The sequence below is a fragment of the Nerophis ophidion genome, linkage group LG07 (genome assembly GCF_033978795.1).
Source record: "Nerophis ophidion isolate RoL-2023_Sa linkage group LG07, RoL_Noph_v1.0, whole genome shotgun sequence".
NCBI classification, from domain to species: domain Eukaryota; kingdom Metazoa; phylum Chordata; class Actinopteri; order Syngnathiformes; family Syngnathidae; genus Nerophis; species Nerophis ophidion.
Genome location: NC_084617.1, coordinates 10,430,125 through 10,444,444, shown reverse-complemented (window position 1 = coordinate 10,444,444; position 14,320 = coordinate 10,430,125). Strand labels below are relative to the sequence as shown.

At 41.6% G+C, this 14,320-nt stretch overlaps 1 protein-coding gene across 1 annotated transcript in view; it reads right to left on the bottom strand.

The window, feature by feature from the left end:
- Nucleotides 1-913: 913 nt before the first annotated feature.
- The window catches only part of gper1 (G protein-coupled estrogen receptor 1), a 34,164-nt gene continuing 20,757 nt past the window's right edge, over nucleotides 914-14,320 (bottom strand). Inside the window, exon 3 of the mRNA XM_061905322.1 lies at nucleotides 914-5,687. Within this exon, the coding sequence (XP_061761306.1) occupies nucleotides 4,491-5,489 (999 nt within the window). The 5' untranslated portion in view covers nucleotides 5,490-5,687 and the 3' untranslated portion in view covers nucleotides 914-4,490. The remainder of the gene's footprint in view (nucleotides 5,688-14,320) is intronic.

Sequence of the window (14,320 nt, the reverse complement as noted above, 5' to 3'; positions counted from 1 at the left end):
AGCTTTTTAAAAAAAAAAATCTACTACTCTGCTAGCATGTCAGCAGACTGGGGTAGATCCTGCTGAAATCCTATGTATGGAATGAATAGAGAATCCTTTTGAATCGGAAAAATATCGTTTTTGAATCGAAAATTGAATCGAATCGAAAAAAATCGATAGATTATCGAATCGTGACTCCAAGAATCGATATTGAATCGAATCGTGGGACACCCAAAGATTCACAGCTCTAATATATATATATCTTGATTGGATTATCCAGAGAATAGTGCTCGATACCGTGGTAGAGCGCAACATTCACATACATTTACAATGTATGTGAATGCTTCCATTAAAATCTCCTGATGATTGAGGGAACCCCTCATGAAACAGTTCTGTAGAGATGAAGTAGTCTTGTGATTTTTCCCACACCTACATATATATGTATATATATATATATTTATATGTGTATATATATATATATATATATATATATGTGTGTATATATATATATAAATGATAAATGACAAATGGGTTGTACTTGTGTAGCGCTTTTCTACCTTCAAGGTACTCAAAGCGCTTTGACACTACTTCCACATTTACCCATTCACACACACATTCACACACTGATGGAGGGAGCTGCCATGCAAGGCGCTAACCAGCACCCATCAGGAGCAAGGGTGAAGTGTCTTGCTCCGGACACAACGGACGTGACGAGGTTGGTACTAGGTGGGAATTGAACCAGGGACCCTCGGGTTGTGCACGGCCACTCTTCCACGCCGTTTATATGTATATATATATATTTATATGTGTATATATATGTATATATGTATATATATATACATATATATATAAATATATATATCTACATACATGTTTATATATATGTACATACATATTTACACACACACACACACACACACACGCACACACACACACACACACACACACACACACACACACACACACACACACACACACACACACACACACACACACACACACACACACAGACAATTTATATTTAAGTGTTGAAAGCAAAAAAAACAACAACATTAGGACCTTTAACATTCATCAAAATTGCGGAAAGCCCTAAGGCAGTGATTCTCAGACTTTTTTTTTTCACCAAGTATCAACTCAAGAGAACACTTGGCTGTCCAAGCAACACCATCGTGACCTCACTAAACACAGTAGCATAGTAGGCCTGAATATTCATCAAGAACAAGGCACAGGTGTGATTCAACAAGTATATTACATTGTAACATTACACAGTTTGAACAGTAACACCGTATTTGAATATTTAAGTGAACTAATCGCTGCCCTAAGGACTACAATTTATGTTGTATTGGTTTTAAACATGAAAAGTATCAAAATGGCCCCCGCATACTTTTGACTGTTCAATCATTGGTGGAAAAAGTTTGGACACCCCTCAGTCATCTGAGTACATGTGAAACAAATTGTGGAATAATTTTAAATGTATGGACATAATAACAAAATTGACAGTAAAAAAACAACTATCTTTTTTTTTTTTTTTTTAGGATGGAACGTCTTCTGTGACAAAAAGGCATGACCATGAAAGAAAGAAGGCGTGTCATATTCTGGACGTCCCAAAGTTTTTACGTCAACAACAAAAAGCAGCCGCCTGTCCGATCGACTTGAGTTTTCTGGAAGTAATTTGCACCACTTTCAGATATTGTTCCCTTTAAAACATTCACATGTTGCACAAAGCATGGCATCATGTGTACATTCCTGTAACTTTCTGTTCGTAAAATATATATTTTAATTAATATTTGTTTTTAATATATTAACATTGTTTCATGATTAAAATGTATAAATTAAGATTCTTAATAAATGACACTAAAACAAATCCTAGTGTAACGACCTGGAGTTACACATTACGTGTGGTGTTGGAGTTGTCTGACTTTTTTGGGGGCTGTAAACGCATCACTGGCTCTGTGCCACATGTGCATGTGTTGGCAAGTGAGAAAGAGCGAGCGGGTGTTGTTGATATGGCAATGACAGAGTTAGTTTTGGTTTGGTTTGTGTAGCAAAAAGTTTTACCAATGTTTTTTGGTCTTGATAAAGAGTTTTGCCCGATAAAATGATCGACGGAATTCACGTCCTCTTTAAAGCTTCTCGACAGACGTTACGACAATTATTTTCTTCGTTGTAGCCGCTCGTCAGTTACATCGAAAATTGTTACGCGCTTATTTTTTATTTGATTTTGTGCATGGCATATATTCAACGCGTGAGCAGTGGTGCAACATTGCCTGACACATGAAACGTGCTAAATTGTTGGGATACAAAATATACTTTAGCCGCCAGATGGCAGTAACGTGCTGAATATCTTTAAAATGTGTTTTTTAGTCTGACTTTGACCACGGCGTCAGTTGCTATTTAGTGTAGTGGCGCTTTCCATCATTTTCAGCGGACTGCATTGGAAAATGATTACCCACCCAGGACTGGGGCCGTATGAATCATTTCCTCACTGTACACTACAGTGTGTTGGATCAATGTCAATGTGCATTTAAAGACACATCGTCAGTTGCTACTTAGTGTAGTGGCGCTTTCCATCATTTTCAGCAGACTGCATTGCAAAATTACTACCTACCCAGGACTGGTGCCCTTATGAATCATTTATCATTTCCTTACTGTACACTACAGTGTGTTGGATCAATGTCAATGTGCATTTAAAGACACAGCGTCAGTTGCTATTTAGTGTAGTGGCCCTTTCCATCATTTTCAGCAGACTGCATTGAAAAATGATTACCCACCCAGGACTGGGGCCCATATGAATCCTTTCTTAACTGGGTGTTGGCTCAATTTCAATGTGCATTTAAAAACACAGAGTCAGTTGCTATGCAGAGTGTTGCTTTCCATCATTTTCGGCAGACCGCATTGCAAAATGGTTACCCACCCAGGACTGAGGCCATATGAATCATTTCTTTACTGTACACTACAGTGTGTTGGATCAATGTCAATGTGCATTTAAAGACACAGTGTCAGTTGCTATGTAGAGTGGCGCTTTCCATAATTTTCAGCAGACTGCATTGCAAAATGACTACCTACCCAGGACTGGTGCCCTTATGAATCCTTTATCATTTCCTTACTGTACACTACAGTGTGTTGGATCAATGTCAATGTGCATTTAAAGACACAACGTCAGTTGCTATGTCGAGTGGCACTTTCCATCATTTTCAGCGGACTGCATTGGAAAATGATGACCCACCCAGGACTGGGGCCATATGAATCCTTTCCTTACTGTGTGTTGGATCAATTTCAATGTGCATTTAAAAACACAGCACCAGTTGCTATGTAAAGTGGGGCTTTCCATCATTTTCAGCAGACTGCATTGCACAATGATTACCCACCCAGGACTGGGGCCGTATGAATAATTTCCTTACATTACACTAGTGTGTTGGATCAATTTCAATGTGCATTTAAAGACACAACGTCAGTTGCTATTTCGAGTGGCGCTTTCCATCATTTTCAGCAGACTGCATTGCAAAATGGTTACCCACCCAGGACTGGGGCCCATATGAATCCTTTCTTAACTGGGTGTTGGCTTAATTTCAATGTGGATTTAAAAACACAAAGTCAGTTGCTATGTAGAGTGGCGCTTCCCATCATTTTCAGCAGACTGCATTGCAAAATGACTACCTACCCAGGACTGGGGCCCTTTTGAATCCTTTATCATTTCCTTACTGTACACTACAGTGTGTTGGATCAATGTCAATGTACATTTAAAGACACAGCGTTAGTTGCTATGTAGAGTGGCGCTTTCCATCATTTTCAGCAGACTGCATTGCAAAATGGTTACCCACCCAGGACTGAGGCCGTATGAATCATTTCTTTACAGTACACTACAGTGTGTTGGATCGATGTCAATGTGCATTTAAGGACACAGCGTCAGTTGATATGTACTGTGGTGCTTTCCATCATTTTCAGCAGACTGCATTGCAAAATTACTACCCACCCAGGACTGGGGCCCATATGAATCCTTTCTTAACTGGGTGTTGGCTCAATTTCAATATGGATTTAAAAACACAGAGTCAGTTGCTATGTAGAGTGGCGCTTCCCATCATTTTCAGCAGACTGCATTGCAAAATTACTACCCACCCAGGACTGGTGCCGTATGAATCATTTCCTTACTGTACACTACAGTGGGTTGGATCAATGTCAATGTCCATTTAAAGACACAGCGTTAGTTGCTAGGCAGAGTGGTGCTTTCCATCATTTTCGGCAGACTGCATTGCAAAATGATTACCCACCCAGGACTGGGGCCCGTATGAATCCTTTCCTTACTGTGTGTTGGATCAATATCAATGTGCTTTTAAAGACATTGCATTTGTGGAATTTTAAAATAGTCTTAACCAACTTTAGAGTAGTCAGTGTACAGGTTCACTTAAAATGCCTTTTGAGTGAGATTATACGAACTATACGTCATTTGTTTTTGCTCCGAACGTGAGCAGGTCGCTAATCCACGTGGACTAATTCCCAGCCAACCCAGGCCCTCACACCTGAGACACCTCAGTCCTGAGGCCCAGGTGGAGTCCGAGGGGGCAGAGGCGGTCAGCGGGCGACCAGCCGGCCTTTTGCTTGATGAAGAGCCGGAGCTTGTCCCGGAAGGTCTCCCCCAGGAAGCTGTAGATGATGGGGTTGAGGCAGCTGTTGGAGAAGGCCGCCAGGTTGACCACGTGGCCCGTGAGCGGGTAGTCGTGCCACAGAGTGGTGGCGGCCGTGCCCTGCAGCAGCTGCACGCTGATGAAGACGTTCTCCGGCAGCCAGCAGAGGAAGAAGACCAGCACGGCCACCACGATCATGCGCAGCGCCTTCTGCCGGCGCGGCCACAGCCCGCGGTGCTTCTGCGCCCGCATGAGGACGCGGCCGATGAGCGAGTAGCACAGGCCGATGACGGAGAAGGGCACCAGGAAGCCGATGGTCACCTCCAGCCACTGGATCTCCGGCACGTTGGCGAAGCAGAAGTGCAGCTCGCCCCGGTGCTGCGTCTGCACCACGGTGAAGGGCAGCAGCGTGGCCAGGATGGACGCCATCCAGATGAGGCCGCAGCTGAGCCGGGCGTGGCGCATGGTCCGCCGGGGGCTGGAGCTGGCCAGCGCCACGTAGCGGTCGAAGCTCATCCAGGTGAGGAAGAAGATGCTGCTGTACATGTTGACCTGCAGGAAGAGCGACATGAAGGTGCACAGCACGGCGTAGTCGTAGTACTTCTCGTTCAGGTTGAACACCTCGATGAGCGAGTCGGCCACCAGGATGAGGTCGGCCGCCGCCAGGTTGACGAAGTACAAGTCCGGGATGGTCATCTTCTCCCGGTGGGCCAGGTTGACCGCCAGGATGAGGATGTTGCCGATGAAGCCGATGGGGAAGAGGAGGACGGTGTAGAGGCAGGACAGGAAGAGGCCCGCCACGTAGGAGCCGTCGGCGCCGAACTCATCCGAGGCGTTGGCTCGCTCGCTGACGTTGACGTGAATCCAAGAGGCGGTCGGCGCTTCCATGCTGGGCGCCGTCGGACCGTCTGGGATCGGACGCTACATAGTCCGAGCCCGCGAGCTCCCGGCTGTGTGGCGGGGCGGGGCGGGTCATCGACGCCGGTGAAGCGGCTCCATGTCACCTTTGGATGTCTTCTGAGTCACCGGGCGCTCATTTCCCGCCCCACCCGCAGTCCATCTTTATTCACAGCCCTGACACCTGAGCTAAGGAGGGGAGAGAAGATGAAAAATACATTAGGTTGAAAAAAAACTTTAAATCTTTATTGATTCCTTCAGGAGAGTTCCCTCAGGAAAATTAGAAATAAAATAAAATAAAAATAAAATAAATAACAATAACAATACAGTACTTTATTGAATCCGTCAGGAGAGTTCCCTCAGGAAAATTAGAAATAAAATAAAATTAAAATAAAATAAAATAAATAACAATAACAATACAGTACTTTATAGAATCCGCCAGGAATAAAAAAAATAACAATAACAGTACAGTACTTTATTGATTCTGTCAGGAGAGTTCCCTCAGGAAAAAATAAAAAAAATAATAATAAAATAACAATAACAATACAGTACTTTATTGATTCCTTCAGGAAAGTTCCCTCAGGAAAATATAAAATTTGAAAAAAACCTAAAAAAAAAAACAAATTACAATACAGTACTTTATTGATTTCTTCAGGAGGGTTCCCTCAGAAAAAAAAACAAAAACAAAAAAAACAATAACAATACAGTACTTTATTGATTCCTTAAGGGAGAGTTCCCTCAGGAAAATTAAAAATAAAATAAGATAAAATAAAAAAATTAAAAAAACAATAACAATTAAGTACTGTATTGATTCCTTCAGGAGAGTTCCCTCAGGAAAATTAAAAATAAAATAAGATAAAATTAAAAAAACAAAAAACAATAACAATTAAGTACTTTATTGATTCCTTCAGGAGAGTTCCCTCAGGAAAAAATAAATAAATAAAAACATAATAATAAAATAACAATAACAATACAGTACTTTATTGATTCCTTCAGGAAAGTTCCCTTAGGAAAAAAGAATAAATAAATAAATTAAAAAACAATATCAATACAGTACTTTGTTGATTCCTTCAAGAGAGTTCCCTCAGGAAAATTCAAAATAAAATAAGATAACATTTTAAAAAAAACAACAACAATAACAATACGGTATTTTATTGATTCCTTCAGGAGAGTTCCCTCAGGAAAATTAAAAATAAAATAAGATAAAATTAAAAAAACAACAACAACAATAACAATACAGTATTTTATTGATTCCTTCAGGAGAGTTCCCTGAGGAAAATTAAAATTAAAATAAGATAAAATAAAATAAAAAAATAACAATACAGTACTTTATTGATTCCTTCTGGAGAGTTTCCTCTGTAAAAAAATAAATAAAAATAAAAAATAATAATAAAATAACAATAACAATACAGTACTTTATTGATTCCTTCAGGAAAGTTCCCTCAGGAAAATAAAATAAAATAAAATAAAATAACAATAACAATACAGTACTTTATTGATTCCTTCAGGAGAGTTCCCTCAGGAAAATAAAATATAATAAAATAACAATAACAATACATTACTTTATTGATTCCTTCAGGAGAGTTCCCTCAGGAAAATAAAATAAAATAAAATAACAATAACAATACAGTACTTTATTGATTCCTTCAGGAGAGTTCCCTCAGGAAAATTGAAAATAAAATAAAATAAAATAAATAACAATAACAATACAGTACTTTATTGATTCCTTCAGGAGAGTTCCCTCAGGAAAATTACAAATTAAAACAAAAAATTAATAAAAAAAATATAACAATAACAATACAGTACTTTATTGATTCCTTCAGGAGAGTTCCCTCAGGAAAATAAAAATAAAATAAAATAAAATAAAAAATAACAATAACAATACATTACTTCATTGATTCATTCAGGAGAGTTCCCTAAGGAATAATAATAATAAAATACAATTTTAAAAAAATAAAACAATAACGATAATGTTGTTTAGGGGAGACGTCCGATAATGGCTTTTTTGCCGATATCCCGATATTGTCCAACTCTTAATTACAGATACCTATATTAACCGATACCAATATATACAGTCGTAGAATTAACACATTAATATGCCTAATTTTGAAGTTATGGAAAAAAATGCCAGCCTAAGCAGGGAAGCCCAGACTTCCCTCTCCACAGCCACTTCGTCTAGCTCTTCTCGGAGGATCCCGAGGCGTTCCCAGGCCAGCCGGGAGACATAGTCTTCCCAACGTGTCCTGGGTCTTCCCCGTGGCCTCCTACCAGCTGGACGTGCCCTAAACACCTCCCTAGGGAGGCGTTCGGGTGGCATCCTGACCAGATGCCCGAACCACCTCATCTGGCTCCTCTCCATGTGGAGGAGTAGCGGCTTTACTTTGAGTTCCTCCCGGATGACAGAGCTTCTCACCCTATCTCTAAGGGAGAGACCCGCCACACGGCGGAGGAAACTCATTTGGGCCGCTTGTACCCGTGATCTTATCCTTTCGGTCATGACCCAAAGCTCATGACCATAGGTGAGGATGGGAACGTAGATCGACCCCTAAATTGAGAGCTTTGCCTTCCGGCTCAGCTCCTTCTTCACCACAACGGATCGATACAGCGTCCGCATTACTGAAGACGCCGCCTGTCGACCTCACGATCCACTCTTCCCTCACTCGTAAACAAGACTCTGAGGTACTTGAACATCATTCATTATTAGTATAAGACTATGCCTTTTCCATACATTTCATTCTTGCCGATTGAAAAACGAAGAAAATATTGTTGTAGCATAATAACGCCCTTTGACCACCAGATGACGACAGAAAATCCTTGGCTCAGAGCTTTGATGAGCGTGAATGAAACCTGCTAGCACACCTGTTCCCCATCTAGTTCTATTTAGTTCCCTCCTCCAGTGTTCCGAGTTCATGATAGAACTGTGCTACTTTACTCCTGCCTGGCACCTAAATAGAAGGGACTTCCTGTTGCACTTTGCCTATACTTCTCTGCATCCTGGGTTCATGCCAAAAAACACTGTTCACTCACTTCACAACAAAGGTCAAATACACGCAAAAAAAATAGATCTGAAGTGTTTTTTTTAAACTGTTTATTTCTGACTTATGACACTTTTATGAGCGGGTCCCTTTTGGGTCCGAAGAGCAAGTAACTGTGTATGGTCAATCGTATGACACTTTTATGAGCGGGTCCCTTTTGGGTCTAAAGAGCAAGTAAGTTTGTATAGCCAATCTTATGACACTTTTATGAGCGGGTCCCTTTTGGGTCCGGAGAGCAAGTAAGTGTGTATAGTGAATCTTATGACACTTTTATGAGCGGGTCCCTTTTGGGTCCGAAGAGCAAGTAAGTGTGTATAGTCAATCTTACGACACTTTTATGAGTGGGTCCCTTTTGGGTCCGAAGAGCAAGTAAGTGTGTATAGTCAATCTTAAGCTTGCACAACGATCTTATGACACTTTTATGAGCGGGTCCCTTTTGGGTCCGAAGAGCAAGTAAGTGTGTATAGTCAATCTTACGACTCTTTTATGAGCGGGTCCCTTTTGGGTCCGAAGAGCAAGTAAGTGTGTATAGCCAATCTTATGACACTTTTATGAGCGGGTCCCTTTTGGGTCTGAAGAGCAAGTAAGTGTGTATAGTAGATCTTACGACACTTTTATAAGTGGGTCCCTTTTGGGTCCGAAGAGCAAGTAAGTGTGTATAGACAATCTTTTGACACATTTATGAGCGGGTCCCTTTTGGGTCTGAAGAGCAAGTAAGTGTGTATAGACAATCTTTTGACACATTTATGAGCAGGTCCCTTTTGGGTCCGAAGAGCAAGTAAGTGTGTATAGTCAATCTTAAGCTTGCACAACGATCTTATGACACTTTTATGAGCGGGTCCCTTTTGGGTCCGAAGAGCAAGTAAGTGTGTATAGTCAATCTTACGACTCTTTTATGAGCGGGTCCCTTTTGGGTCCGAAGAGCAAGTAAGTGTGTATAGTCAATCTTTTGACACATTTATGAGCAGGTCCCTTTTGGGTCCGAAGAGCAAGTAAGTGTGTATAGTCAATCTTAAGCTTGCACAACGATCTTATGACACTTTTATGAGCGGGTCCCTTTTGGGTCCGAAGAGCAAGTAAGTGTGTATAGTCAATCTTACGACTCTTTTATGAGCGGGTCCCTTTTGGGTCCGAAGAGCAAGTAAGTGTGTATAGTCAATCTTATGACACTTTTATGAGCGGGTCCCTTTTGGGTCCGAAGAGCAAGTAAGTGTGTATAGTCAATCTTAAGCTTGCACAACGATCTTATGACACTTTTATGAGCGGGTCCCTTTTGGGTCCGAAGAGCAAGTAAGTGTGTATAGTCAATCTTACGACTCTTTTATGAGCGGGTCCCTTTTGGGTCCGAAGAGCAAGTAAGTGTGTATAGTCAATCTTATGACACTTTTATAAGTGGGTCCCTTTTGGGTCCGAAGAGCAAGTAAGTGTGTATAGTCAATCTTAAGCTTGCACAACGATCTTATGACACTTTTATGAGCGGGTCCCTTTTGGGTCAGAAGAGCAAGTAAGTGTGTATAGTCAATCTTATGACACTTTTATGGGCGGGTCCCTTTTGGGTCTGAAGAGCAAGTAAGTGTGTATAGTCAATCTTATGACACTTTTATGAGCGGGGCCCTTTTGGGTTCGAAGAGCAAGTGTGTATAGTCAATCTTATGACACTTTTATGAGCGGGTACCTTTTGGTCCGAAGAGCAAGTAAGTGTGTATAGTCAATCTTAAGCTTACACAACGATCCTATGACACTTTTATGAGCAGGTCCCTTATGGGTCCGAAGAGCAAGTAAGTGTGTATAGTCAATCTTATGACACTTTTATGAGCGGGTCCGTTTTGGGTCTGAAGAACAAGTAAGTGTGTATAGTCAATCTTACGACACTTTTATGAGCGGGTCCGTTTTGGGTCTGAAGAACAAGTAAGCGTGTATGGTCAATCGTATGACACTTTTATGAGCGGGTCTCTTTTGGGTCCGAAGAGCAAGTAAGTGTGTAGAGTCAATCTTTTGACACATTTATGAGCGGGTCCCTTTTGGGTCCGAAGAGCAAGTAAGTGTGTATAGTCAATCTTTTGACACATTTATGAGCGGGTCCCTTTTGGGTCAGAAGAGCAAGTAAGTGTGTATAGTCAATCTTACGACACTTTTATGAGCGGGTCCCTTTTGGGTCCGAAGAGCAAGTAAGTGTGTATAGTCAATCTTAAGCTTACACAACGATCCTATGACACTTTTATGAGCAAGTCCCTTATGGGTCCGAAGAGCAAGTAAGTGTGTATAGTCAATCTTATGACACTTTTATGAGCGGGTCTCTTTTGGGTCCGAAGAGCAAGTAAGTGTGTAGAGTCAATCTTTTGACACATTTATGAGCGGGTCCCTTTTGGGTCTGAAGAGCAAGTAAGTGTGTTTAGTCAATCTCATGACACTTTTATGAGCGGGGCCCTTTTGGGTTCGAAGAGCAAGTGTGTATAGTCAATCTTATGACACTTTTATGAGCGGGTTCCTTTTGGGTCCGAAGAGCAAGTAAGTGTGTATAGTCAATCTTTTGACACATTTATGAGCGGGTCCCTTTTGGGTCAGAAGAGCAAGTAAGTGTGTATAGTCAATCTTATGACACTTTTATGAGCGGGTCTCTTTTGGGTCCGAAGAGCAAGTAAGTGTGTAGAGTCAATCTTTTGACACATTTATGAGCGGGTCCCTTTTGGGTCAGAAGAGCAAGTAAGTGTGTATAGTCAATCTTATGACACTTTTATGGGCGGGTCCCTTTTGGGTCTGAAGAGCAAGTAAGTGTGTTTAGTCAATCTTATGACACTTTTATGAGCGGGGCCCTTTTGGGTTCGAAGAGCAAGTGTGTATAGTCAATCTTATGACACTTTTATGAGCGGGTACCTTTTGGGTCCGAAGAGCAAGTAAGTGTGTATAGTCAATCTTATGACACTTTTATGAGCGGGTCCCTTTTGGGTCCGAAGAGCAAGTAAGTGTGTATGGTCAATCTTACGACACTTTTATGAGCGGGTCCCTTTTGGGTCCGAAGAGCAAGTAAGTGTGTATAGTCAATCTTATGACCATTTTATGAGCAGGTCCCTTTTGGGTCCGAAGAGCAAGTAAGTGTGTATAGTCAATCTTATGACCATTTTATGAGCGGGTCCCTTTTGGGTCCGAAGAGCAAGTAAGTGTGTATAGTCAATCTTAAGCTTACACAACGATCCTATGACACTTTTATGAGCAGGTCCCTTATGGGTCCGAAGAGCAAGTAAGTGTGTATAGTCAATCTTATGACACTTTTATGAGCGGGTCCGTTTTGGGTCTGAAGAACAAGTAAGTGTGTATGGTCAATCTTACGACACTTTTATGAGCGGGTCCGTTTTGGGTCTGAAGAACAAGTAAGTGTGTATGGTCAATCTTACGACACTTTTATGAGCGGGTCCCTTTTGGGTCCGAAGAGCAAGTAAGTGTGTATAGTCAATCTTACGACACTTTTATGAGCGGGTCCCTTTTGGGTCCGAAGAGCAAGTAAGTGTGTATAGTCAATCTTACGACACTTTTATGAGCGGGTCCCTTTTGGGTCCGAAGAGCAAGTAAGTGTGTATAGTCAATCTTAAGCTTACACAACGATCCTATGACACTTTTATGAGCAAGTCCCTTATGGGTCCGAAGAGCAAGTAAGTGTGTATAGTCAATCTTATGACACTTTTATGAGCGGGTCCCTTTTGGGTCCGAAGAGCAAGTAAGTGTGTATAGTCAATCTTATGACCATTTTATGAGCAGGTCCCTTTTGGGTCCGAAGAGCAAGTAAGTGTGTATAGTCAATCTTATGACACTTTTATGAGCGGGTCCGTTTTGGGTCTGAAGAACAAGTAAGTGTGTATCGTCAATCTTACGACACTTTTATGAGCGGGTCCCTTTTGGGTCTGAAGAGCAAGTAAGTGTGTATAGTCAATCTTATGACACTTTTATGAGCGGGTCCCTTTTGGGTCCGAAGAGCAAGTAAGTGTGTATAGTCAATCTTACGACACTTTTATGAGCGGGTCCCTTTTGGGTCCGAAGAGCAAGTAAGTGTGTATAGTCAATCTTACGACACTTTTATGAGCGGGTCCCTTTTGGGTCCGAAGAGCAAGTAAGTGTGTATAGTCAATCTTAAGCTTACACAACGATCCTATGACACTTTTATGAGCAGGTCCCTTATGGGTCCGAAGAGCAAGTAAGTGTGTATAGTCAATCTTATGACACTTTTATGAGCGGGTCCGTTTTGGGTCTGAAGAACAAGTAAGTGTGTATGGTCAATCTTACGACACTTTTATGAGCGGGTCCGTTCTGGGTCTGAAGAACAAGTAAGTGTGTATGGTCAATCTTACGACACTTTTATGAGCGGGTCCCTTTTGGGTCTGAAGAGCAAGTAAGTGTGTATAGTCAATCTTATGACACTTTTATGAGCGGGTCCCTTTTGGGTCCGAAGAGCAAGTAAGTGTGTATAGTCAATATTACGACACTTTTATGAGCGGGTCCCTTTTGGGTCCGAAGAGCAAGTAAGTGTGTATAGTCAATCTTACGACACTTTTATGAGCGGGTCCCTTTTGGGTCCGAAGAGCAAGTAAGTGTGTATAGTCAATCTTACGACACTTTTATGAGCGGGTCCCTTTTGGGTCCGAAGAGCAAGTAAGTGTGTATAGTCAATCTTAAGCTTACACAACGATCCTATGACACTTTTATGAGCAAGTCCCTTATGGGTCCGAAGAGCAAGTAAGTGTGTATAGTCAATCTTATGACACTTTTATGAGCGGGTCCCTTTTGGGTCCGAAGAGCAAGTAAGTGTGTATAGTCAATCTTATGACCATTTTATGAGCAGGTCCCTTTTGGGTCCGAAGAGCAAGTAAGTGTGTATAGTCAATCTTATGACACTTTTATGAGCGGGTCCGTTTTGGGTCTGAAGAACAAGTAAGTGTGTATGGTCAATCTTACGACACTTTTATGAGCGGGTCCCTTTTGGGTCTGAAGAGCAAGTAAGTGTGTATAGTCAATCTTATGACACTTTTATGAGCGGGTCCCTTTTGGGTCCGAAGAGCAAGTAAGTGTGTATAGTCAATCTTACGACACTTTTATGAGCGGGTCCCTTTTGGGTCCGAAGAGCAAGTAAGTGTGTATAGTCAATCTTACGACACTTTTATGAGCGGGTCCCTTTTGGGTCCGAAGAGCAAGTAAGTGTGTATAGTCAATCTTAAGCTTACACAACGATCCTATGACACTTTTATGAGCAGGTCCCTTATGGGTCCGAAGAGCAAGTAAGTGTGTATAGTCAATCTTATGACACTTTTATGAGCGGGTCCGTTTTGGGTCTGAAGAACAAGTAAGTGTGTATGGTCAATCTTACGACACTTTTATGAGCGGGTCCGTTCTGGGTCTGAAGAACAAGTAAGTGTGTAAGGTCAATCTTACGACACTTTTATGAGCGGGTCCCTTTTGGGTCTGAAGAGCAAGTAAGTGTGTATAGTCAATCTTATGACACTTTTATGAGCGGGTCCCTTTTGGGTCCGAAGAGCAAGTAAGTGTGTATAGTCAATATTACGACACTTTTATGAGCTGGTCCCTTTTGGGTCCGAAGAGCAAGTAAGTGTGTATAGTCAATCTTACGACACTTTTATGAGCGGGTCCCTTTTGGGTCCGAAGAGCAAGTAAGTGTGTATAGTCAATCTTAAGCTTACACAACGATCCTATGACACTTTTATGAGCAAGTCCCTTATGGGTCCGAAGAGCAAGTAAGTGTGTATAGTCAATCTTATGACACTTTTATGAGCGGGTCCCTTT